Source organism: Sapajus apella, unplaced genomic scaffold (genome assembly GCF_009761245.1).
Source record: "Sapajus apella isolate SASKATOON/1434 unplaced genomic scaffold, GSC_monkey_1.0 scaffold54, whole genome shotgun sequence".
NCBI classification, from domain to species: domain Eukaryota; kingdom Metazoa; phylum Chordata; class Mammalia; order Primates; family Cebidae; genus Sapajus; species Sapajus apella.
The window spans coordinates 10,866,396-10,892,093 of NW_022436994.1; the positions used below are offsets into that span (position 1 = coordinate 10,866,396).

The 25,698-nt window shown below is 40.7% G+C and overlaps 1 protein-coding gene across 11 annotated transcripts in view; it reads right to left on the minus strand.

Moving 5' to 3' along the window:
* Window positions 1–25,698, minus strand: part of HECW1 (HECT, C2 and WW domain containing E3 ubiquitin protein ligase 1) — a 454,797-nt gene that overhangs the window by 70,187 nt on the left and 358,912 nt on the right. For all 11 annotated transcript variants that reach the window (XM_032244417.1, XM_032244423.1, XM_032244418.1 and 8 more), the window contains 3 exons: window positions 23,761–23,946; window positions 13,351–13,485; window positions 58–163 (listed from right to left, as the gene is read on the minus strand). In XM_032244417.1, the coding sequence (XP_032100308.1) occupies window positions 58–163; window positions 13,351–13,485; window positions 23,761–23,946 (427 nt within the window). The remainder of the gene's footprint in view (window positions 1–57; window positions 164–13,350; window positions 13,486–23,760; window positions 23,947–25,698) is intronic.

A 25,698-nucleotide genomic window follows, 5' to 3' on the forward strand; every position in this document is an offset into this window, starting at 1 on the left:
CCAAGGCTAGGTATTGGTATTATTTGAGCCAGGGGCTCAAAGAAGCATGATACATACCCAGTGGCAATGACTCATGTTGATGTTGGCTTCGAATAGCGGCTACTAGGCTGTGTCCTGGCCTGGTCAGTAAAGAGGCTCCTCTGTTTCTAGAGACTTCCGAGGCCTAATTTTAGAATAAAAGCGTAAGCATTAGATATTTGTATTAATTTCAGATGTCTTTTGATACCAGTTTTTCAACCTAAGGGGTAAAAGATTCTGAAGTCACCTAAGTTGAAAAAGTAATAAAGTCACAATCCTCAAAGTGATGGAAAAGAAAGCTTACAAAAATGTCTAAGTAGAATTAACGATGTGCTATATTATGGTTAAGAAAGCAATCTGGCTCGCTCCTGTAATCCTAGCACTTGGGGAGGCTGAGGTGGGTAGATCACAAGGTCAGGAGTTCAAGACCAGCCTGGCCAACATAGTGAAACCCCATCTGTACTAAAAATACAAAACTTAGCCAGGCATGGTGGTGGGCACCTGTCATCCCAGCTATTCAGGAGAGTGAGGCAGGAGAATCGTTTGAACCCAGGAGGGTGAAGGTTACTGTGAGTTGAGATCATGCCAGGGCATTTCGACCTGGGCAACAGAGCAAGACTCTGTCTCAAAAAAAAAAAAAAAAAAGAATGTAATCACGCCAAAATCATGAATATTAATCAAATTATTGAATAGCCCAAGAAACATTTCTCATCATACATTTGTTAAAGAGAGATAAATCCTAGACAAATATTATTGGTAAGGTAGGCCTATAACTTTCCAACAGGTAGCATTGAGCTTCAGTACTGAATGTATAACGGACTTCTTGTTTAAACAGTATTTATTACACCTGGGGTCGTTCTTTGTTGAATGCCCGTTATTCCATTCACTGTGTTGGCTTCTGTTCACATAGCATCTTATATCCTAACGAATTCCGCATGATAAGCATTATTATCCAGAATTACAAATAGGGAATCTGAGGATCCAAGAGAAGTAAGGTTTCTCCAAACTTTCAACTTAAGAGAGAGAACCAGGATTCTAACACTTGACTGCAAATCACTTGTTTACTCCTTCTACGTTGCCAGCCTGCTTCCAATATCTTGGTTTTGCTCTCAAAACTTCATGAGATAAATAACTTGCTTAGCCTAAAGTTGATACTTGTGATGATTAACTTTAAACTAACTTAGCTCAATTTTACCAGTGCAGCCGGGTGCGGTGGCTCACGCCTATAATCCCAGCACTTTGGGAGGCTGAGGCGGGCGGATCACCTGAGGTCAGGAGTTCGAGACCAGCCTGACTAACATGGAGAAACCCTGCCTCTACTAAAAACACAAAAAAATTAGGCGGGCTTGGTAATGCATGCTTGTAATCCCAGCTACTCGGGAGGCTGAGGCAGAAGAATCACATGAACCAAAGAGGTGGAGGTTGCGGTGAGCTGAGATTGCGCCATCGCACTCCAGCCTGGGCAACAAGAGTGAAACTCTGTCTCAAAAAAAATTTTTTTTTTTGCTGGTTTGGTGTTTCACATCTGTAATCCCAGCACTTTGGGAGGCCGAGGCGGGCGGATCACTTGAGGACAGGAGTTTTAGACAAGCCTGGCCGGCATGCTGAAACCCCGTTTCCACTAAAAATACAAAAATTAGCTGGACATGGTGGCACATGCCTGTATTCCCAGCTACTCTGGAGGCTGAGGCACAAGAACTCCTTGAACCTGGGAGGAAGAGGTTGAAGTGAACTGAGATCGCACTACTACACTTCAGTTTAGGGGACACAGTGAGGCTCTGTCTCAAAAACAAAACAAAACAAAAAAACTAACTTAGCTCAATTTTAAATTTTGTAAATCCTGTAAGTTCTAGAGCATGATAATGGACATTCTCACTGTGATTCTACATACATTTTGTTTTTTAAGACCTTTGCAGGATAAGATGTTAAAAATTGAGGTACTATAGATTTTCTACATTGCAGTACATTTACCAGATATATGGGATTTAATGTAGAGTGTAACTCATCCTATGATATTTGGCAAAGTATGCTAAAATAGGCTTTAAAATATTTAAGAATTTTGAAGTGTTAAAATAAAGACTTTAGACAAAGTAAATGTACAGTTTAATTGAGCAAAGAACAGTGTGAGAATGGAGTGGTCCTTACTCAGAAGCAGAACCAGAAAGGGCGGAGAGAGCTCTGTTCCGCAGCCATGGGCAGGCAGCATTTATGGATGGGGAATGGGAGGGTGGCACAGAAGCAGCTGGATTGGTTACAGCTCAGCGTGTGCTTTATTTCAACATGGTCTGATCAGTTGGCCACCTGCGATTGACTGAAGCTTGGCTGTTGTGATTGTCTGAGACTCAACTCTTTGTTGCAAAAGTATACTCCCAAATTAGGCTTTCAGTTAATTCATGTCCCAAGTGAGGTGGCAATTCATTACATAATGACTCAAAAGTATGAAGGCATCCTCAAGCCAAGTTTAATTTAATGTAACAGATGATAATTTTGCAAGACACTTAGAAAGAGTTCAAATACCCAGATTAAAAAAAAAGGCAAGACCATTCTTCCTCCGAGGCCAGCATAAAACTCACTCACACAGAATTCAGGAGAGGTGATGAGGACCTGTGCTACAAAGTCTAAGCAAGTCAGTTCCAAATTGGCCACTTACGAACAGGTCATTGATCAGCTAAGAGAGAGATCCAAGATGGCTGATCTCTAGCAGCTCCGGATTGTAGCTCCCAGTGAAAGCGCAGAGAACGAGAGGATGCCACACTTTCAGATGAATTTTTGTTGCTCACGCACCAGGAGATTCCCAGTGGAGGAGCCCCACAGGTCGCCAGCGCGACTCTTGTGGCCGGCGAGGTGGTTTTGCCGCTGCCTTGGTGCGGTAGTTCTTGGTGCAGAGTCAGAAAAGCACCATCAATCATAATGCTGCTGTTTTGGCCAGTGCAGTGGGTTGCTCAGATTTTAGCGCTGGGAATCAACAAGTTGGATGTCCACTCAGAAACCCAATTATATAGACGGTAATTATAAAGACCACAGATGGATAAATTTATAACGAAGAGAAAAAAACAGCCTAAAAAGGCTGAGACTACCCAAAATCAGGACGCCTCTCCCTCTACAGGGGATCACAGTTCCTTATTAGCAACAGAACAAGGCCTGATGGAGAACGAGTGTGTTCCATTAACAGAAGCAGCCTTCAAAGGGTGGGTGATAAGAAACTTCTGGGAATTAAAAGAAATTGTTCTAACCCAATGCAAAGAAACTAAGAACTTTGAAAAAAGGTTTGACGAAATGTTAACAAGGATACACAATTTAGAGAGGAATATAAGTGAATTAATGGAGCTGAAAAACACAACACGAGAACTTTGCGAACTATGCACAAGTTTTAACAGCTGAATCGATCAAGCAGAAGAAAAGATATCAGAAGTCGAAGACCAACTTAATGAAATAAAACGAGGAGACAAGATTAGAGAAAAAAGGATAAAAAGTAACGAGCAAGGTCTCCAAGAAATATGGGACTATGTGAAAAGACCTAATCTACGCTTGATAGGTGTACCTGAATGTGACGAAGAGAATCAATCCAAGCTGGAAAATACACTTCAGGATATTATTCAGGAAAACTTTCCCAACCTAGCAAGGCAGGATAATATTCAACTCCAGGTAATACAGAGAACACCACAAAGATATTCCTCAAGAAGACCAACCTCAAGGCACATAATCGCCAGATTCACCAGGGTTGAAATGAAGGAGAAAATACTGAGGGAAGCCAGAGAGAAAGGTCAGGTTACCCATAAAGGGAAGCCTATCAGACTCACAGCAGATCTCTCAGCAGAAACCCTACAAGCTAGAAGAGAGTGGGGGCCAATATTCAACATCCTTAAAGAAAAGAACTTTCAACCCAGAATTTTACATCCAGCCAAACTAAGCTTCATAAGCAAAGGAAAAATAAAACCTTTTGTGAACAAGCAAGCACTCAGAGATTTCATCACCACCAGGCCTGCTTTACAAGAGCTTCTGAAAGAACCACTACACATAGAAAGGAACAACCAGTATCAGCCTTTCTAAAAAATACCAAAAAGTAAAGAGCATCAACATAATCAAGAATTTACATCAACTAATAGGCAAAACAGCCAGCTAACATTAAATGGCAGTATTAAACTCACATATATTATTATTAATTCTAAATTTAAATCGACTAAATCCCCCAATCCAAAGACACAGACAGGCAAAAAAAGCCAAAACCCATCGGTATGCTGCATCCAGACCCATCTCACATGCAAGGATACACAAAGACTCAAAACAAAGGGATGGAGAAAGATTTACCAACCAAATGGAGAGCAAAAATAAATAAATAAATAAAAAGCAGGAGCTGCTTTAAAGCAACAAAGATCAAAAGCAGCAAAGAAGGATATTACATAATGATAAAAGGATCAATGCAACAAGAAGAGCTAAAGATCCTAAATATATACACACCCAGTACAGGAATACCCAGATATATAAGACTTATAAAGAGACTTAGACTCCCACACAATAATAGTGGGAGACTTCAACATCAATATTAGACAGATCAATGAGACAGAAAATTAACAACGATATCCAGGATTTAACTCAGATCCGGAACAAGTAAACTTAATTAACATTTATAGAACTCTCCACTTTAAATACACAAAATACACATTCTTATCAGTACCACATCACATCTATTTATAGGTTTCAATGAAATATTGGTTGGCTGCTTGTTTTTTTCTTCCCTCATTTTTTTTTCATGTCTCTATTATTAAGCACAATTATAGGCATACCCATTTTTAGACTGCATTCTAACCCGGGCAACAAAGCAACACCCCCGTTCTCTCTCCCTCTTCCTCTTTCTTCCTCTCCTTCATTCTTATTTTATTTTTCTTTCTTCTTTTTTAGGAAAAAAAAAAAAAAAAGAACAGAACAGGTCATGTGCGATATTGTAGATCATAACGAAAAACCAGGTCGTTGCTGATTTTCCTTTGGGTCCCACTTCCATACTCCACACCCAAGGATAACATCCTTTGTATGCAGACAGGGGCCACCAGTTCACTCTCTGTATGTGGTAGTCTTTGCTGCTCTTCCAGAAGTTGTAGGGATGCAGATGCATCTCTTTTCTCTCCTGGTCCTTCTAATTGCCCATGGCCTATCTTGGAGGACAAGGAAATAAATCCTGTGCCACTTTGGTGGGCTTCTCACTTTGATGTCATTAGTCCTCAGCTCTGCTTAGCTGGCAAAGCCAGACACCAGGGCTTAGAAGCTGGTATTCTGCAGCAGCACATTCCGGTCTCAAATGTTTACAAAGCAAAAGATGAAAAGTTTTCTGATCAATAAACAATGCAGTATTGAATCCTCATACTTCTCTTTTTCTTCCATGAATAAATAAATAAATATGTGAAGGCTTTCTGGGACCGAAACTATAAGCCTTTTTTTCTTGGAGGGAATCATGTCAGTTTTCCTTAATGTGTACTTAAAATATTATTGATCTTGTAAAGGCAAGAGTCTCAGAGACCCACCAGTAGAAGGTTATCTAAGTGATAAATTACAGAGAAAAACTGGGGAAGCAGCAGGTTTGCTAGCTGAACTCAGGAGACATTTGCTGTTTCACCCTGAGTGAAAGTGTCTAACTGTCAGGACATCACCCAGAAATGAATAAGGCTTTGAAACAGAAAGAGGCTCACTTCTATTCCTGGCCCTTGCAGGAAATTCATTAATGGTGGCTACTTCTGAGGTCACCCACTCATGGGCAAAACTAAGCAGACTGAATAACTTCAGAAACCAGCTGAAGTCCAGCTCGCCCAAATGCAGATGACTGACTGACGAACATTCTTCAGGCCTACTATGAGTGTGATAGAGGAAATAACACAGGGGGAGATAGGGCTTGTTGGGCCCCTGAGCCATAGGAACGTCTGCAAAGTGTTGTTGGTACTGGATGGCCCACAGACCAGAGCCTAGAGGGTGGGAGGGTTGGATAGAAATGCCATTCTCCAACAAGGGGCCCTGGAATGGACAGAGATGAAGACAGTTTCAGGCAGGGATGGAGGAAATTCCGAGGGTCTAAGTTTGAACTAGGATTTAGTATGTGCTAGGATCCTTGAAGCCCTGCAGTGATACTAAACAATCCATCTTGAGGGACGTCTGACAGCAATTGAGTGACTGATTTGAATCTCACTGCAAACATGATGCCAACATTGCTTTCTTTTCTTTATTTCTTCTCCTCTTCCTCCTCCTCCTCCTCCTCCCCCTCCCCCCTCCCCTCTCCCTCCTCCTTCCTTCTTCCTTCTTCTTCTCCCTCTTCTTCAACGGAGTCTTGCTTTGTTACCTAGGCTGAAGTACAGTGGTGCGGTCCGATCTTGGCTCAATGCAACCTCTGTCTCCCAGGTTCAGGTGATTCTCATGTCTCAGTCTCCTGAGTAGCTGAGATTATAGGCGCCCACCACCATGCCTGGCTAATTTTTGTATTTTTATTAGAGATGTGGCTTTGCCATGTTGGCCAGGTTGGTTTTGAACTCCTGACCTCAGGTGATCTGCCTGGCTTGGCCTTCCAAAGTGCTGGGATTATAGGGGTAAGCCACTATGCCCGGCCTGCTTTGTTTTTCTAAGATCAGAAAATGACTACAGGACTGATTTTCCATTTAAAACCAAAATTACATGACTATAATTTCCTGGCATTTGACTCCTTTGGTCTTATTAAGTTTCTCAGGGGTGTGTGAGCATATGCGGTAAGGGGAGAGAGAGAGCCCCTGGTGGCCTGCCTCTCCCCAGACATGCTGAGACAATTCTATAATTGGGTAAAACCCAGTTTGTAGTAGGGACTACTTTCAGGATTTCTTTTTCTTTTCATATTGATAGCTTTCATCATAATTGCAAATGTGAAAACTTCAAACATTTAGCTCTCCAGACGAAACAAAATAGTTATCTTCAAAAAATTGTTTTCAGCAACTGGTAAACAAGCTGTTCTTCAGTTGCAATTTGGGAATGCACACTGGTGGGTTTCCTTAAAGCAGTGATTGAAAATTGCATGTTTTAGACTGAATTTGGGTTAATAATCAGCTAACGCTCTCTCTGCAAACACTGGAGACCTGATGATAAAAAAAAAATGTAGCAAGTTCACAGGAAGGGCTAAAAGGATGAATTTACATTCATCTCTAGACACCCTCTGTGTTCTGAAACTATGTCATTAACAAAGTTGCCAGAATTATCTTAAGGAAACAAAAGAGAGATATTTGAGTTATTCAATATTTTTATAGTAATTAAAGGCGGGCAATAAACAGCATGTGCAAGAAAGGCTTGAGTTAAATAATGGTAGACCCATGTGATAAAATATAGAAAAATTTTAATGGTGTGGAAACTGTCAACGAGCCACTGTGGTGGTAAAGTGGGATATAGGACCATAGACAACACAATCTAATGTCTCTATTTTTATGTGTACCAGTGTCTCCAAACGGGGAATTATGCTTTTCCATCTGTGTCTGTGTTCTGCATTCATTACGTATTGTTTGTACAGTGATGTGCTACAAGACGATGTTTCAGTCAACAATGGATGCATAAGCAACGGTCTTCCCATAAGCTTAGATTAGAGCTGAAAAAGTCCTATCACCTGGTCATGTCATAGCTGCCGTAACGCCATGATGTAATTGCTTTAAAAAAAATAAATGCACAGTGTTTATAGTCTACAGTAGTGTACAGGAATGTCCTTGGCTTCACATTTACTCACTGACACACCCACTCACCCAGATCAACTTCCAGTCCTTCAAGCTCCATTCACTGTAAGTGTCCTATACAAGTGTACTATTTTTTAAATCTTTTATACTGATATTTTTACTGTACCTTTTCTACGTTTAGATATGTTTAGAGGCACAAATACCATTGTGTTCTCACTGCCTACAGGGTTCTGTACAGTTAACATGCTGTACAGGTTTGTAGCCCAGGAGCCACAGGCCATACTGTACAGGCTAGGTGGGTGGTAGGCTGCATCATCTAGGTTTGTGTAAGCATACTCTAGGATGTCCACAGTGACAAGACTGCCTAACAACAGCATTTTCAGAGTGTATCCCTGCTGTTAAGTGATGTATGACTGTAATTAAAAAGTTTATTTTCAAAGTTGTCTGAATTTTACAAACTTCCAACCAAACCTGTGATCAAGTGCAGGTTACATTGAATCAAGAGGAAAACAACCAGTTTTAAGAAGCAATGCAGCAATTACTCTCCCCAAAGGCAAGCTTCCTGAATGAAGACTCCTTCATGTCACCAGAGCCAATGAAATGACTTTTGCCATCAAAGCAGCTCACTGCAAAGAATGACTAAGAGTGACTTCTGCTTTTAAAGTGAGAAGCAAGTTTTTCTTCCCTGTCAGACTTGCCCTTTCCTAAGGCAGTCACCACCAAGCTTTTCTTGGGTATGTACTTTCCAGAAATTCTCTATACCTAAGGATTTTCTAACCTGACCAAGATGGCAAAAGAAATGAAAATTATGTGCTCTGCTTATCCTTCCTTATTGATGTCAACATGTATTAGGAATTGCAGTGTAAACAAGGCAGATGTGTTAGCCTTTAGCAATTTCCCTGCTAAGATGGGATCCAGTATTCACAGCACTCCACTTATCTGTGACCTATTTGGGTTGCACCTTCTGAGGGGAGATAAGGCCTACTTGGCTGGTCCTTGAATATATTGCAGAAAGATGTGCTTCTGCATTAAAATGCAAGTCAAGGTGTCAAATAATGACCTTTTTATGTATAAATCCTATATTCGTAATAACTGCTTTCAGGAATCTGTCTGAAAATTTTCCAGGTGAGGAAGGACAATCCAAAAGATGTTTAACAATGTTTCTATTAATAATCTGCCATTGGGATTTTGAGAAAAAAAGTTACCATTTAGGATTCTTAATATAGAAATTCATTTTAATTCTGTCCTTACATGCAATTTATAAAAAATCAACTGCTGAATAACACTCAAGACTTATGTGGGTGAACAGAAAATACCCACACTTGTAAGTTATAGTCTAAGAAATATCTATAGCTTAATTTCTCATTGCCTGTGATATAGGACACAGAAAAAAAATGGATTATAGAAATAATCCATTGATGATTCCTGAGTCTCACATTTCCATCTGTTTAACTGTCATATCTCATCAGATATCTTGCTGTTTTCACACACATTATCAACTTGCCTAAAGACAAATGCCATCCTCCCCACCTGCCTTTCCTGCTCCTCTTAGCTCTGTGCTGTTAATGGCTCTCTTAGTTATGCAGTGTTGGAGACTTGGAATCAAGCCCCGCAGATTCTGAGAATCACAGAGCTGGAACCCACCTTAGTGATCACCACTCATTTGCAGATGAAGCCCCTGGCAGGGAGGGATGAACAATGATTGATACCCAGCTCCTCTGTGGACATGCTGGAGCTGGAACGCCCATCTGCAGACTGAAGTCCCAGTGACTTTTCCTAACACACCCCTTGACCTCCCTGAGGCTTCTCCCCATAAGCTGCCCTTTGTTTTCTCTCTTTGTCACTTCAACTCGGCCTCATCCCCTTCCATCTGACTGTGGCAGTGGTCTCCGGCAGGCCTCTCTCAAATCCCTCTTCTTGGCCTTCATGGTCTTCTATTAAAAATATGAGTTTGTAACCAGGTGCAGTGGCTTACGTCTGTAATCCCAGCACTTTGGGAAGCTGAGGCAGGCGGATCACTTAAGGTCAAGAGTTCGAGACCAGCCTGGACAACATGATGAAACCCCATCTCAACTGAAAATACCGAAGTTAGTGGGTGTGGTGGTACATGCCTGTAGTCCCAGCTACTCTGGAGGCTGAGGCAGGAGACTTGCTTGAAACCAGGAGGTGGAGGTTGCAGTGAGCTGAGATCTTGCCACTGCACTCCAGCCTGGGTGACAGAATGAGTCTCTCTCAAAACAAACAAACAAAAAAAAGTTTGCACAGACACTGTTAGGAAACTAGAGCTGTGGTCCTGAACTCCCTGTGTGAAGTGAGCAAGACCTTAGTATTTCAGTTTACTGGACTCTCAAATAATGGTTCTTTACAGGGGTAATACCACCATCTAGGGGTGGGTGGAAATGCTAGGGGGCTGTTCTGTTTTGACATAATTACTAGGGAAATGGGGGCAATCCTGACCTTTAATGAATGGGATCAGGAAAAAAACAGCCTGCAATAAAATGGGACGATTCCACACATCAGAGAATTGTCCTTTCCCAAATGCCAAGAGTCTTTCCCCATCTCTCAAAATGTGTTTTGGAGATGATTTCACCCTGAAACAATGGGTGACACCATTACTTTCCTCAGATTCATTCAGTGGTCCATTAAAAAGTTCCAACTCCTTCGTGCAGCACCAAAGTTTTCTGAAAACCAAGGCACGGCAAGTGGGAACCTGCTGCTTGGCTCAGACTGAGCTAGTCACTGTCTCTCTGTGAGCGTTTCTTAATCTGACCTCTGCACCTTTGCTTCGTGCTCTGTAATGCTGCCCTTCCCTATCCTTTGTACCTAGCTAGATTCTACCAGTTTTCAAGTTCTAGTCAGGTACCTTATTTTATTATTTGTTTTGTTCTGTTTTGTTGAGATAGAGTCTTGCGCTGCTGCCTAGGCTGGGGTGCAGTGGTGTGAACACATTTCACTTCACCCCTATCTTTCAGGCTCAAGCCATCCTCCCACTTCAGCCTTCTGAGTAGCTGGGACAACAGGTACACACCACCACGCCCAACTAATTTTCAAATTTTTAGTAGAGAAAGGGGCTCACCATGATGCCCAGGCTGGTCTCAAACTCCTAGGCTCAAGCGATCCTCCCATCTCAGCTTCCCAAAGTGTTTGTATTACAGGCATGAGTCACTGTGCCAGGCCAGGTACCTTATTTTAAGATACTTTTCCTTGGTTTCTTTTGAACTTCTGTGGCACTTATCCTAACATCTCTCTTGCCACTCAACCATATTCTGATTTCTCTTGTCACTTAACTCTGTATGTATTTTTGGCCTGGCTTCAAAAATGGAATACAAACTTCTCCAATTTGCATTCAAGTAGGGATTGGCAGGGATTGTCTCATACTTTGCATTCCACGGTGTTCATAGCAAGCCATGCATGGAATCAATGTTTGCTGAGCAAAATCACACACAGCAAATGCAGCCAAAATTTCCCACCACCCACTCCCCTCTATTTTGATACCAGAGTCCCTCTATGTCCTTGTCCCTAGGCTGAGGGCTTTTGCAGTGGGAGGAACCATATATTTATTTTCTTAGAGGCTGAGTCTTTGTTTTCTCTGGTGCGCTGCCTGTGGATCAGATACCCTCTGCCTCTCAGCTTCTCTCTGTTGTTTTTCTTGGCATCCCCTTGTGTCAGTCCAAAGTTACGAGAAGAGAGAGGATGGGCAGAGAGATGAGTGAGGTTTGGAAATGTGATGAATAGTCAGGGTGGACACATTAGGAAGCAGACAGATGGCTGGTGAACAGCAACACCCTTTCATCGTATGTGTTAGAGTCTTCCAGCTAGTTCTCAACTGATGCAGATGGCACTTTGCCATACATGTTATGGCAAATGGTATTAATGATTTAAATAATATTAAATTAACTCTATTTGGGCTATTCAATCACATCAAACACATGTTTTAAAACAGGTAATGCAAGCAGTGTCCATAGTTTCAGTCCTGTTTTCTCAGTTGGAGAGATTTTAAATATTTACACTTCAGATTAATTTCTTGTAATTGTAAGAGATCTGTATCTTTAGGGAATTCCTCTTGCGCAACTCAAGTTTTTATTGACAGTGAATCTGTCTGCAGTACTCAGCTACTCTATCACATGTAGTTAGTTACCCTATGTTGATACTGAAATTGTCTCAATGAGATTAAAGAGCTTGGATGTTTTAAGTAAATTTAAATGGCATATTGAAGTTCATGAAGAATTCTGAATTTATTCCCTGTAATCTGAAGACAATACACCTTATACTTTGTGAAGTATTATAGGAATGCCACCAAGGAAGGAGAGACTATGCACGTTGAACTGGGAAGCAGAGGCATTACTTTCTGCAGTCTGTGAACACGTCTGCATCTAGCAAATGCTGACACCCATGTAATGCTCAGGGATGTATAGTACTCCCTCTCTGCCTGGTCACATGCACTTTATGTATATGAAGAAAGAAAGATTTAGCATGCTTTTAGCAGACTCCCGAAACAATGATACTTAAGACGACTCCATGAAAAAAAAAATTCATTTTATCACACCAGCATTAAGCCATGAGTGCTGTTGGTTGGAAATAGTAATCTCTCTCAGAGTATACAGAGGACTCCCGAAAAAGTGGTAAATAACTGGTGCCCATACATCAGCAATACGCTTTTCCCTTGAGACTTACGTTTGCTATCTGGAGGAGGTGGCTGCAGGGTGAATATTAATCTCCGGAGAGAAACTCCCAGGCTCTCCCTGGAATGACTCACTGTGGAATACACACACACGAACACACACCCACACACCCGTACATATACATATCTTCCTTTCCTTCCTGCACCATGTTTTTCATTTTTTAACCTTATTACAATCCAATTCTAAAAGCTGTTTTATAGGAAATAGTTCTCAGACGCCACATCTCTTGAGATCCTGGTGGTTTCTACAAAAACGAGGCACCGATACTTGGGAAATGTCAGTTAGGACATAAAAAGTTTGCTCATGATATCATCAAGAACGGATCAGGAGGAAAAAAAGAGCTATGCTTTCAATTTCGGCTCGAGAAAGAAGGACAGGAAGAGTATAGGTTACGGAAACTAATTCAGAAAAACAATGAAGTGATGCTTAGCCCTTCATGGTAGCCAGGAAGGACTACCATCTTCCTGATGAAAGAGAATATAAAACCAAGGAAGAGCACATGGTAGACTGGGAATACAGCATTCCTGTGGCCTGCTTAATTTCCCCTAGTTTCTAGTTCATGGATAATGTTATTGAAGTATTTTCTAGGATGCTATGGAGAGGCAGAAGTTTAGTTAGTCATACACAACACAGCAGTTCCCTGTGGTCACACACCACAGGCCTCAGGAGCCACAGCTCCAGTCATAAGTGTCGCGATCTCCTGACATTGCATTTTCAGTTTCCTTTCAACTAGACAGGTTTTTAGTAGTGGTGAGTGTGTGGGACTCTTTTGGCAAGGCAGAAGCGGTGACTGAAGACAGGTCTGGGGTGTTAAGTGGGTATCCCGGTCGTGGTCATCATTCTTCCACAGAGCAGGGTGCATATGGCTTAGTTCCTTCCAGCGCAGGCAACCCTAGATCCTGGCCACTAAGGAACTGTTCTGTCCCCATGGAAGAGGCAGAGACTGACCGGTGAACAGTAGGGGAGTGGGGTGTAGGGGGCATTACCTCTCCAGCGCTGTAACTTCGGAGCCTCTGGAGGTGCTGTCGATGAGTCAGATGATTGGGAAGACGGCCGTTCTGAAGAGGGATTCGGGGGTCAATGAAAGTGGTGGCTCGACTGTTGTGGTCCACAAAAAAAGACTGCAGACAGACCAGTGAAAAAAACACCGTGTGTGAGAATAGGCCAAAATGGAGTCAGTAATACACAGGAGTGCTACAGGGCCCAGGCCTCAGGTTCATTTCTGCCCAGCCTCCCCTATTCCCCTACTTCCTTTTTAAATCTACTCAAAACCCATCTACCTAGTTCAGGCCTGCTAGGAAGCAGGCCGGACAGCAGGAGATGAGCTGCGACCCAGCGAGCACTACCACCCGGGCTCGAGCTCCACCTCCCTTCAGATTAGCTGCAGCAGCAGATTCTCATAGGAGCGCAAACCCCATTGTGAACTGCGCATGTGTGGGATCTAGGTCGTGCACTCCTCATGAGAATCTAATGTCTGATGATCTGTCACCGTTTCTCATTACCCCCAGGTGGCAGCATCTAGTCAAAGATGAACCAGCTCAGGGTTCCCACTGATTGTACATTACAGCGAGCTGTAGGATTATTTCACTATATATTACAATGTAATAATACAAATAAAGTGCACAATCAATGTAACGTGCTTGAGTCATCCTAAAACTATCCCCTACCCTTCCATCTGTGGAAAAATTGTCTTCCACAAAACTGGTCCCTGGTGTCAAAATGGATGGGGGCCATTGATGTGGATGGAGGACAGGGCATTGCCTGTTTGCTCAGTAGCTGAATGAAGTAGTATCAGTCATAGAGAAACATTCTACACTATTCGTGGAGTTCATAGGTAGTGACTATAATAATTTATTCAACATGGAAAGTAAGAGCAATAGAGCCTTTACTGAGTTAAGATAACACTAGTAATTAATAATTTGTAGAGCATTTTAATTAAGATAGATGCTTTTTTAAAATTATAGAATGTATATATTTTTACTGAGAAAAAAACTTTAAAAAGATAAAATGGTAGAAAGAGGATAAAAATCAACCCAAGTATCAGAGTCTAAAGATAATTGACAAAATATTTTGATTTTTTCCTAGTTTTTTTTCTTTTCCATACATACAAATATATACATATTTTTCTCCACATCAAGATCTATAATTTTGTTATAAGGTTTTTCACTTATTATTTTGTATTTCCCCATTATTAAATACTTTTAATAGATAATTTTAATGACTATATAATATTGTTTGATGAAAGTATAACAATTAATTTTAGTACCCTTAATTGTTGGACATTTGTCTTTTTTACTATTTTAAAATAATGCTTCAATGAACACTCTTGAATATAAATCCTTGTGCCATGTCTGATTACTGTATATATTCCAATATATGGTAACATTGTTCTTTAAATTTAAAATTATCTCTCATAAAAGAGAAAGTTATTACCTTTTTTTCCTTCAACATAAGACAGTTTTTAAATTACTATCTTTTCAATGAACAGTAACATTTGGTGAAGTCATATCAGCTTCAAATGACCTTAATCAATGCTAGTTTTAGATATTTTTAGATTTACCTGACAAAAGTAGTTAAAAATTTTTATACAGATTTAGAAATTATTCTTGAAAGGTTTGAGCTTATAATTTCGAGTATTGGATGTCATTGTAAACAAGCAGTTTAAAGGGCTTTATAAAAGTTAATATAGGAAGTGGTTTCATTATTGAGATAAAAATATACCCCCCTAGGAAAAAGGCAAATAACACCACTCCTAATTTCATGTGAATCAATATTTGTGACTTGCTTTAAAAATTTCCAAAATAGCATCCCACATACATTCAAAAAAGAGCTGTATGTTCAATTGGAACTGAAGATGGCATACCCTTGAAAAATTGGTAGATGACTTCAAAAAACAACAGTAGGATGTCAAAAATACATGTAAAGAAATGGAATAAGACTGAAATGGGAATGGGAAAAAACAAAACACATTAACATGCGTTTTAAACACACAAGTGAAAGCAAAACTAATAAATATTAAAAATAGACTTTTCATCATTCAAATACATGCTGAGATGTTTATAAATTAAATTAAATAGGTTCCTTATATTTGTGTATCTGTGGCAATTGTTTAGTATACATTTCTAAAAGTTGAATTAATTACTTGGTTAAAAGAAAAATATTTATGATTATTGATCCATACCAATAAACTATCTTCACAACTGTTGTCCAGATTTATCATGTTACCATTAGTTCATGAATCTTTCTCTTTATAATGCTCTCACAAATACTAATTTTGAAAGAACTCTTAGAAGTGTTGAATGGTAAATAATGGTGAATTACAATTTCCCAGGAAATTTACAAAAGAAAAACATGTTCTCATAGGCTGATTAGTCAATTCTTTCCTTAGCATATTGCCTGCAGTGTGTCTGTTCTCTTTTTTGTTGTTGTTGAGATGTTAAAGTTTTCTTATTTATTATACATGTGCTAAGTTATAGATCTGCTTTCAAATTTGCTTTTGATTTTTGTTTTATATTCTAATACACTGAATTTTTAATATTTCTATGTATTCAAATCTCTCAGTCATTTCTCTCTAGAGGTCAGTTAAGTGTTTACCATATTTTTCTAGCTTTAGTTTTGGTGAGTTAGTCGTTATCACTAAATCTTTTACCTTTCTGAAATATTTTGGTATGATGTGAAGTTGTAGTTTGACATTTTTCTCAGACAGCCCATTTTTTTCAAGTCATTCATTTCCTATTGTTTTATTATAAACAAATTTCTTATAAATACTACTGTCTGTTTCATGATATTTTATTTGTTCCAATGGTCTGAGCCTTTTCACTGGGACTGCACTATTCCAATTATTAATGTCTGTAAGGCAAGTTTCCTTTTTTTTTTTCCAAGATTTTCTTAAGTATTCTTGTCTGTGTTTTTTCCAGAGGAACTAATATTAATTTTATTAAGTTCCAAAAATAGTTCTATTGGATTTTGTTTAGAATCACTTTGAGACTGCAAATTATTTTGGAGACAATTCATTCCTATGATAGTTGGTGTAACCGTTTTCCATTTCTGAACATGTATACTAAAGAATTTTTTTCTTAGTACAGTTTTATAGTTGTTTTACTGAAAGATGCATATTTCTGGGTAAGATCATTTACAGGTATTTAATACTGTCCGTTGCTATTCTGAGTGCATCTTTTCATATAATGTTTTATAACTCTTCATTGCTGTTACTCAGGAAAGTTATTTATGTATTTACTTTTTGTCAGCTCATCATATTAATGGTTCCATATAATAAACTACTCTTTTAAGTATATCCTCTTTGATTTTTAATTGCAAATAATGTTAACTTTGTTTCCTTCTTTAGGAGGGCTCTTTGGTTTTTACCACCTTCCTTGTAATATTGGTGAGTACTTCCAGAACAACATTAAATAAGAAGTAGTAGTTGCAATCTTTTCTTATTCTTGATTTTTAAAGGAAAACTACTAGGCCCAATTGTACAATAAGATGTTCATTGTTTCAAGGGAGGCTTTATTAGGTCACAAAAACATATTTACATTCTTAGTTTACCAAGAGTACTTTTTATTTTTAAAATATAAATGTGTATTAATTACACCTGTAATCTCAGCACTTTGGGGGAGGGCAAAGCAGGTGGATCACTTGAGCTTGGGAGTTTGAAACTAGCCTGGGCAACATGGTGAAAACCTGGCTCTGCCAAAAAGAAATACAAAAATATACCAAAAAAGCCAGTCTTAGTGGTATGCACCTGTGGTCCCAGCTACCTGGGAGATTGAGGAGGAAAGATTGCTGGAGCACAGGAAGTCAAGGTTGCAGTGAGCTGTGATCATGCCACTGCACTACAGCCTGGGTGACACAGTGAGACCCAGTCTCAATAAGTAAATAAATAAATATTTAATTTTTATCAAGTAATTAAAAAAATATTTCTTAATCAACTGAAATGCCTTAATGCTACTAAGCCTTGAGTATATCCTTTCTGTATTTTATTAAGTATTGTTCACATGTATTTTCAACAATTTCTCAATAGTTTCTAAGTCTTTATTTCATTTTAAACCCAAGTGTCATCTAGAGCATTGCTTTTACTTTCCAGCTGGCAAAGATTTTGTTTTTATGACTGTGCTTAAATTTACTTACAATTTAATTTGATTGCTTTATGGCCATAGGATGTGACCTGATTATTTTCTGCTTTTTTGTTTTCTTTGCAGTATCGAACATCACCACTTAGAAAAATAATCATGAAAAGAAGTTGTCAACTCCATTTTTTAGGCCTTTTTTCTATTTTGTCGTTGTGGCAAAATATACATAAAACGATAACCATTTTTAAGCGTACAGTTCAGTGGCATTAAATATAAGAAATTCTCACGGTTGTGCAACCATGGCCACTCTCCTTCCCCAGCACTTTTTCACCTTCCCAAATTGAAACACTGTATCCACGAAACAGTAACTCCTCATTTTCTCTCCTACAAGCCCCCTGATAAACTCTGATCTACTTTCCATCTCTATAAATTTGACTATTCTAGGTCCTTATATGAGTGGAATCATATAATTCTTGTTCTTTTGTGTCTTGTTTATCTCACTTAGCATAATGTCTTCAAGGTTCATTCATGTAGCATGTTTCGGAATTTCACTTCTTTGTAAGGACAAACATTTCATTGCAGGTATATACCACATTTTGTTTATCCATTCATGTAAACTCTAATAAAAGAATTAATTTGTTTCATTCACATAAAGTTATATTATTTAAATCCTAAATCATTTTGTCTATTTAATCTGTCAAACTGTTGGATATAAAACACATTTTCCTACCATGACTGTATTTTTCCATCTCCTTCCATTTCTCCTTGGTTTTTTAAATTTAATATAATATGTTATTATTTGGCTCATAAGGTGCATGATGATTATATCTTTATCTTAATTTTGCCATTGATTAATATAAAATATTTCTTTGACCCAATTTAGGGATTGCGATTGGAATTCTCCTTTGTATCATATTAATACACCACCACTGGTTTTTCTGTTATTGTCTTCACACTATATTAATATTTATTCTTTTATTTCTAAACTTTCTAAACCACCTCTTAGCTATGTCTTTTTGTAAACTGGATCTGTTACCAAACCTGAAAGTGTTTTCCTTTTGGTACGTAAGTTTATCATGTTTCCACCTTTTGTCGTAACTGTTATGCTTGGCTTTACTGTTCTTACCTTACTTTTATTATTTCCATCTTATTTGCAATTTTTTGTGTGTTTTGCCATACAAACTCTACTTTGTTTGATTTTATCTTTCGAAGAACTTTGGAAAAGAAAAATTCTGGTTTAAATGGTGCAAACAGTTGCCTTTTAAGCTTGTCAAATTACTATATTTAGTCTTTGTAAAATTATCCAGTTTTACTCCCCTTGAGCCCAACTAGTAACTCAGCATAACTTTCCTTCCCCTGCTTATCTTCCCTCTTCTCACTTTTTAAAATTCCAGTCTGGTGATATTGATCCAGACTGTTACTATACAACTATTCCATTTGTATTATACAACTTTTCCATATTTTATTTAGGCTTTTCCAATATGTTTTAAAGCATTCTAAGAACAATTACTTTTATTTATATTTATGTATTTGATTGATTTAATTGCTCTGTGGATTTCTCTAGTCCTTTTTATACTATCATTTTCTCACTGTTAATGTTGTGCTTTGATTTGTTACTGAGCCATCTGGAGAATGGCTTTTGGTGTTTCATCAGTGTCTTAGTCTGTTCGTGTTTCTCTATAGGAATACCTGAGACCGGGACATTTATAAAGCAGAAAAGTTTATTGGGTTCATGATCCTACTGGTTGGAAGACTGGGTGTCTGGTGAAAGCCTCAGGCTGCTTCCTTCCACTCATGGTGGAGGGTGAAGGGGAGCATGTGCAGACATTCCACGGTGAGAGAGGAAGCCAGAGAGAGCGGGGGTAGAGGGCGGGTGCCAGGTTCGTTTTAACAACTAGCTCTTGAGTGAACAAATACGGTGAGAACTCACCGATTACTGCAAGGATGGCACCAGTCTTTCATGAGGGATCTAGACCCAGGCACCTTCCACTAGGCCCACTCCAACACTGCCACAATAGAGATTAAATTCCAGCGGGAGATTTGAAGGGGTCAAACAAACCATATTAACTATCAAACTATAATAATCAGGACGGGTAAAAGAGTAGGGTAAGCTCTGATTTTGCACATGAGGCTGTTTTTCTGCCTTCGCCCATGAATGGCAATCATTGTCTGTATTTAGGACTACTGGGCTACAATCTTTTCTCATCAATATCTTGGAGTCATTGCTCTGTGGATTTCTCTACTTTCATTTTTGGATGGGAAGTTTGAAGCTTGTCTGATTTTTATTCTTTTTTTTTTTTTTTCTTGAGACGGAGTCTCTCTCTGTCACCCAGTCTGGATTGCAGTGGTGTGATCTTGGTTCACTGCAACCTCTGACTCCCGGGTTCCAGCGATTCTCCTCCCTCAGCCTCCTGAGCAGCTGCGACTACAGGCGTGCGCCACCACCACGCCCAGCTAATTTTTGTATTTTAAGTAGAGACGGGGTTTCACCATACTGGCCAGGATGGTCTCGATCTCCTGAACTTGTGACCCATCTGCCTCAGCCTCCCAAAGTGCTGGGATTACAGGCGTGAGCTACTACGCCCGGCCTGATTTTTATTCTTTTGTAGGTAACTTTTATATTATCATGGCTGCATATTGATAAGATTTTTAAAGAATTTCTATTTAAAGATATTCAGTACATGTGTAGATATATAATGTATTTCAATTACCTTTACTGTAATTTAGTGAGCTCAATTAATCTGCACACCTAAATAATTTATTTTAGATCAGCAAAGTTTTAATTTTAATATTTAATATTTATTTAAGATAATTAATATTAATATTTAATTTTTCCTGCTGTACCTAGTATTCTGGTTTCTTTCCTCAAGTTACTGTATAAGTCATTGGTGCAACAGAGATTTATTGAGTGCCAACTATCTATCAGACACTATTCTTGACCCTTGATGTTATATTAATGAGCAAAACAAAGATTTCTGTTCTCAAAAAGCTTAAAACCCTGCCATGAGAAACAGACAATAAGCAATAAACCTAATAAATGTGTAAGTGACATGGGGGAGCACATGACCCAGGGGTCGGGGAGGGCTGTGGTATTAACTTGGATGGTTAGGGTAGGCATAGAGAAGATAAATTTTTTCTTTTTTCAGTTTTTGCATTTTTTTTTCCTTTTTACTTTCTCTGCCACTGATTGAAATATGGTCCCTTCCTTCTGTTTTAGGGGCTGTTTCCATGTTCATATGCCATATCAGTGATGAGATTTCACATAGCATCAGTGATGCTCTGTTTTATCCTTATGCTATTATTACCTTTTGCTTTTCCCTGCAATCTTAAAACAGCTATTTTCAGACTACTTTCTTATGTCTGTTTCCTCTCAGCTTGTTTTCTGTTTGTGGCCTCTCCCTCTTGGTTAATAACAGAAGTCATGTGCCTGTGTACCATTTCATGGATGATGAATAGATGTCTTTTAAACAGTTCTTTCTATTTTCCAAAGAAAATTATACTTTCTGAGAAAAAAAAGTACTTTCCAAAAAAAAGACATGCTTTTTGTCAGACCAAGATTCTGTTTCCTTTCTGCAGTAGTGTCTCTTCCTAGGCCCCTTCTCATTTTATTTATTCATTCCTCAGCAGAGGCCACCTTGGTCTCATGTCTGCCACAAGATAGGACCCATGGGGCCCACTGCCCTACCTCTCTGATGGTGACTGTCCCTCAGCTCAGACTGGGAATGAGGTGTGAGGCACACTTGCAATCTCTATTAAATTGGGCAGAAAGCTCTGTCCTCTTTTTTCAGACTCTGAAGATGGCAGATGAGTCAGAGGCCAGTGTGTTTACTGCCCCGGTCCTTCTGAAGCAGCAGAGCTCTGAGCCCCTGACCTCTGCCCCTTTGTAGAGTTGACCATGCATTCAAAGACACCAAGCAGTTCTACCCAGACCTTCTACTTCCTACCATGGTGCATAATAAAAGCAAAGTTTGCCCTCTTTGAATGTGTAGATAAAGCAAAAAGCAGGTTGGCTGGGGTGAGGGGCACGGACCTGCTCTGGCAGGCGACGAAGGTGGCTTTCGCATAGTGAGCTATGACCACCTCATTTTTTAGTGAGTTGTATTCCTAATTTTCGGTCTCCTGTGCAGCATATCCTATCCAAGTTAGAGGGTGAAGCCTGTAAGGCACAGTCCAAACATGTTTTTCTCAATCTATTCCCATCATCAATGGGCTTTGGCAATGAGATATTCTTTTATTTCCCCCACTTACCAATCTTGACCTTGGATTATTAATGGTAGATACTACTAATCTGTCATGATATTATCAAGCATTCCTTCATTAACTTAGTAACTTATTTATCTGATTGTAAAATCATGAAAGCAACGTAGGCATTACTGTTGCTATTTTAAGGCTCAGAAAGGTCAAGTGACTTGCACAGGGTTATGTATTTAGACTGAGATGGACTGGTCCATGTATTTTTCCCACTATCCTCCTTTGTTCCTCTCTGACCACCCTATGGACTGTGATAATACATTTCGAGTCTAAGGCTACTTTCCCCGGCAATTCACCACATGGTATGCCTCTTAGACATTCTGCCACTATGAGTGTGTATGTGTGTGTTCAATTAATAAGAAATTGGTAAGAGCATTTGTGTGTGTGTGCATGTGTGTAGGCACACAGCTAGTTTGTGTCATAACTGAAAGTAGAATACATATCTTCTCATTTCAAATTCAGATTTTTTTCTTTCTCATGTATGGTATCTTCTTGCTAGAGAAAATGAGGGGGAAGAGCTCTTGCCAGAAATTTCCTCATATGCATTCCCAAATGGAACAAAACTCTCAGAATGCATCTCAGCCTCTGTGCTTCCCTGCTGGTGTGATCACCAGGAGATGTCACGTCATCTGCATGTGTACCATGGAGAACCAGGGCTTACGGCATTGGGAAGCCTCCCTGTCATCTCACTGGGCTCCCTGTCATCCCTAACCTGGTGCAAAAGCTGCAGTCATGGAAATCTAAGGCTCAGCAAGCTGTTCACATTGGTGTGTGCTGTTTGCATGATGAACATGGCGGTGTCCTATTGGCATCCTGGTTAAGCAATAAATGTAAACGTGGCTACCATACCCAGCTCTGATAAGTCGCTCCTTTACTTTCTGTTCTGGTTCAGGCTTCATTTCCCACCCTAATACACATCACCAAGTCCCCACATACAAATCATTGTCACTCTTCCAACAGAGGCCAGGTTCAGTCAATGAGAAAGTCCCAGGGAACAGATCCTGGTTACAGTGGCTTTCTACTACACAAGGCATACCCTTTTCCCTCCCCTAATTCATCCCGGGTTACAGAGGAGCTGGTCCTAGAGATTCATTTTATTAATGGACTTGTAAGGAGTCCCCCATTCTTTCCCCACACACTCCAGAGAGTCCATGTTCTGAGGCACACTAGGGGTTTGTAGGAGAGAAACTCATGGCATCGAGGGGACACTGGTGCCCCATCAGCTCCCTTTGGGAACGGGGCTTTGCAGGTTCACATTCACAGAGGAAAGGACATGTCGCAGACGTAACTGCAGGCAAAGCTCCTGGTTCCTTGGACCATAGAAGAGGGAGTGATTCTCCCTGGTAAATTTCATAGAAGGTTACACAGGTTCAGTTCTAGGAAATTACTTGGCCTGTCCTTTGAATACATCGAGATAGCTGATGAAGATTAGGAAAAAGCCTTCTTGCTTTCAGACTCAGCTGGTCTTCTAAAGCATGGCAGGGAAGGCCCGCTTTGGGCTAAGGTTACACAGAAGCAAAATGTAATCCAAGAAGATCGCATGGGCCCAGCACACCCTACCCTGCTTGTTAGGCTGTTTTAACTTAAGGTGTATTAGGGAAATCACAACAAATAATCTAACAATGTACTGCATTTAACCAATGAGTTTATCCCCTGAGAGTTAGCTGTCTAAGGAGGCAAACAACAGAAAGGTCATTGGACAGAATCTGGTTACACGTTCCAAACCTAAATTTAAAAAGATGTAGACAGTGGTTCTTAACCAGGTGTGACTTTGCTCCCCTGGTGACACAGCAATGTCGCCGTGGTTGGCATCTAGTGGCGTGAGGGACAGGAATGCTGCTAGTGTCCCATAAAGCACAGGGTATTCCCCTGGCCTGGCCCCCTTCTCCACACTGTAGCACTGAGGTTGAGAAACCCAGATGTGGATGGTTATCACCCCCTTTCCTGCTGGCGGTCGATAGCGCATCTCCCGGACACAACTCCTCCCCATACCCTCCTCCTCACGTCCTCACTAGTCTTCTCTTTGGGGAAGGAGCCTGTTTGATGAAAGCTCCGCACGTGGGTCACACTTACCTTTCCCTGCTGGTCTGTTTTGATCTCCCAGCCCCGGGGCAGTTCCAGCCGAGTGTCTGCGAACATGTTGATGAAATTCACCAAGTCCCGGTTGTGCTGGTAGCGTTCAAAATTGCGAGCATCCCGCCGGACTTTCAGAATCATGTGCTTTAAGCAGGTGCTACTGGTGAAGACTCGGTAGGCACTCTGAGATGGGTCAGGGCGGATGGGGTAGGTAGTGGGGAATTAGGGAAAACACAGAGCAAGCACACTGTGAGCACCCTAACACTGCTAAGTGTGAATGCGACACAGTGGTTTATCGTGAACATAAGGTGGAGGCCTCAGAAAATGAGCTCTTGCTCAGGAAGTAAACACCCAGGAATTTGAGACAGCTTGGGCAAAACCCCGTCTCTACAAAAAATTTAAAAAATTAGCTGGGCATGGTGGTGTATGCTGGTGGTCCCAGCTATTTGGGAGGCTGAGGTGGGAGGATCACCTGAGTCTGAGAATAGAGGCTGCAGTGAGCTATGATTGTGCTGTTGCATTCCAGCCTGGGCAACAGAGCAAGGCCCTGTCTCAAATAAAAAAAAAAAAAAAAAAAAAAAAAAAAAAAGAAAGAAAAAGAAGTAAATGTGCATTGAAACACGCTCCCTTGGCTCACATGGACCTATCTGTGACACCCGTTCCACCTGAGTGCTGGGCAGCTCGGGACACGGCCCACCTCTCTGTGTGACTCCACATGGACTTCCTGCTGTCTCAGCCATGCCTGGTTCTCCTTGGCCTCCCTCTACCTGCCTGAGCCTCAGTCCTCTCTCTCCTCCATGGTCCCTTCTCTGGCTGCTGAGGTCTGCCTTTGGTCTTCCTACCTGTCTAAAAGGGGGAGTATTAACTTAGAGCCCCTGGATTGAAGGCTGGACATGAGAGGTCTGTCATTTTTTTGAACACTATGTAAAAATGTGTGTGTGTGTGTGTGTGTGTGTGTGTGTGTGTAGGTGTAGGTGTTGGGGGAAGGAAAGAGATGAAGAAAGAAATGACAATGTGATGGTACACAGGACTGGTGTGTGTGTGGGGGAGACGGCGGGGGGTGGAAAGGACAGACCATGTACAGGCAGGGGGTTGGGCCAGTGGCTGCTGCTGGCCCAGGGCCACCTGCACCAGGGCTGGGGCATGGTCATGTGCCATAAGCATTTTCCCTGTGGCTCCCACTGCACCTCTGGGGATTTGCTTGGAATCCAGCCACTGGGAATCCCATAGGCTTCTCAGAAATAGCCTGTTAAAAACTGATCCCCACCTCTGCTGCCACGCCCTCCAACACCCAGTCAAATTCCACCTCCAGCTTAGTGGGGTCACTGCCTCACCCAGGCGCCCAAAGCAGAAACTATGCTGTCTTTCTAGAGTCCTCATCTTGCACCCATCCGTGATCATAATGGACCCAGGTGCTGATGAGTCCATGAGAAATATCCCTGAATGGAGCCATTCCTTGCCACGCTCCGGCCCCTTCCCTAGGTCAGAGCCAGATCATCTCTCACTCAGCGGTTGAATCAGCCTATATCTTAACTGCCTCAGCTCAGTTTCTCCCTGATACTCTGCCAGAGAAAATGCATCATCCACCACCCCGGTCAGGTAGCCTCAGTGTTACTGTTGGTTCCTGTGACCTGCTGTAGTTGATCCAGGCTCCTGTGCATGGATCTCCAGCCTCTCTTCCCCTCTCCCTCCTACCAGCCACCCACACTCACCACCCTGGAGTTATTTCCCAGGCCTCCTCATGGGTGCATCCTTTTTTCTTTTTCTTTTTTGAGACAGAGTCTCGCTCTGTCGCCCAGGCTGGAGTGCAATGGCGTGATCTTGGCTCACTTCAATCTCTGTCTCCTGGGTTCAAGCGATTCTCCTGCCTCAGCTTCCCAAATAGCTGTGATTACAGGCATGTGCCACCATGCCTAGCTTATTTTTTGTATTTTT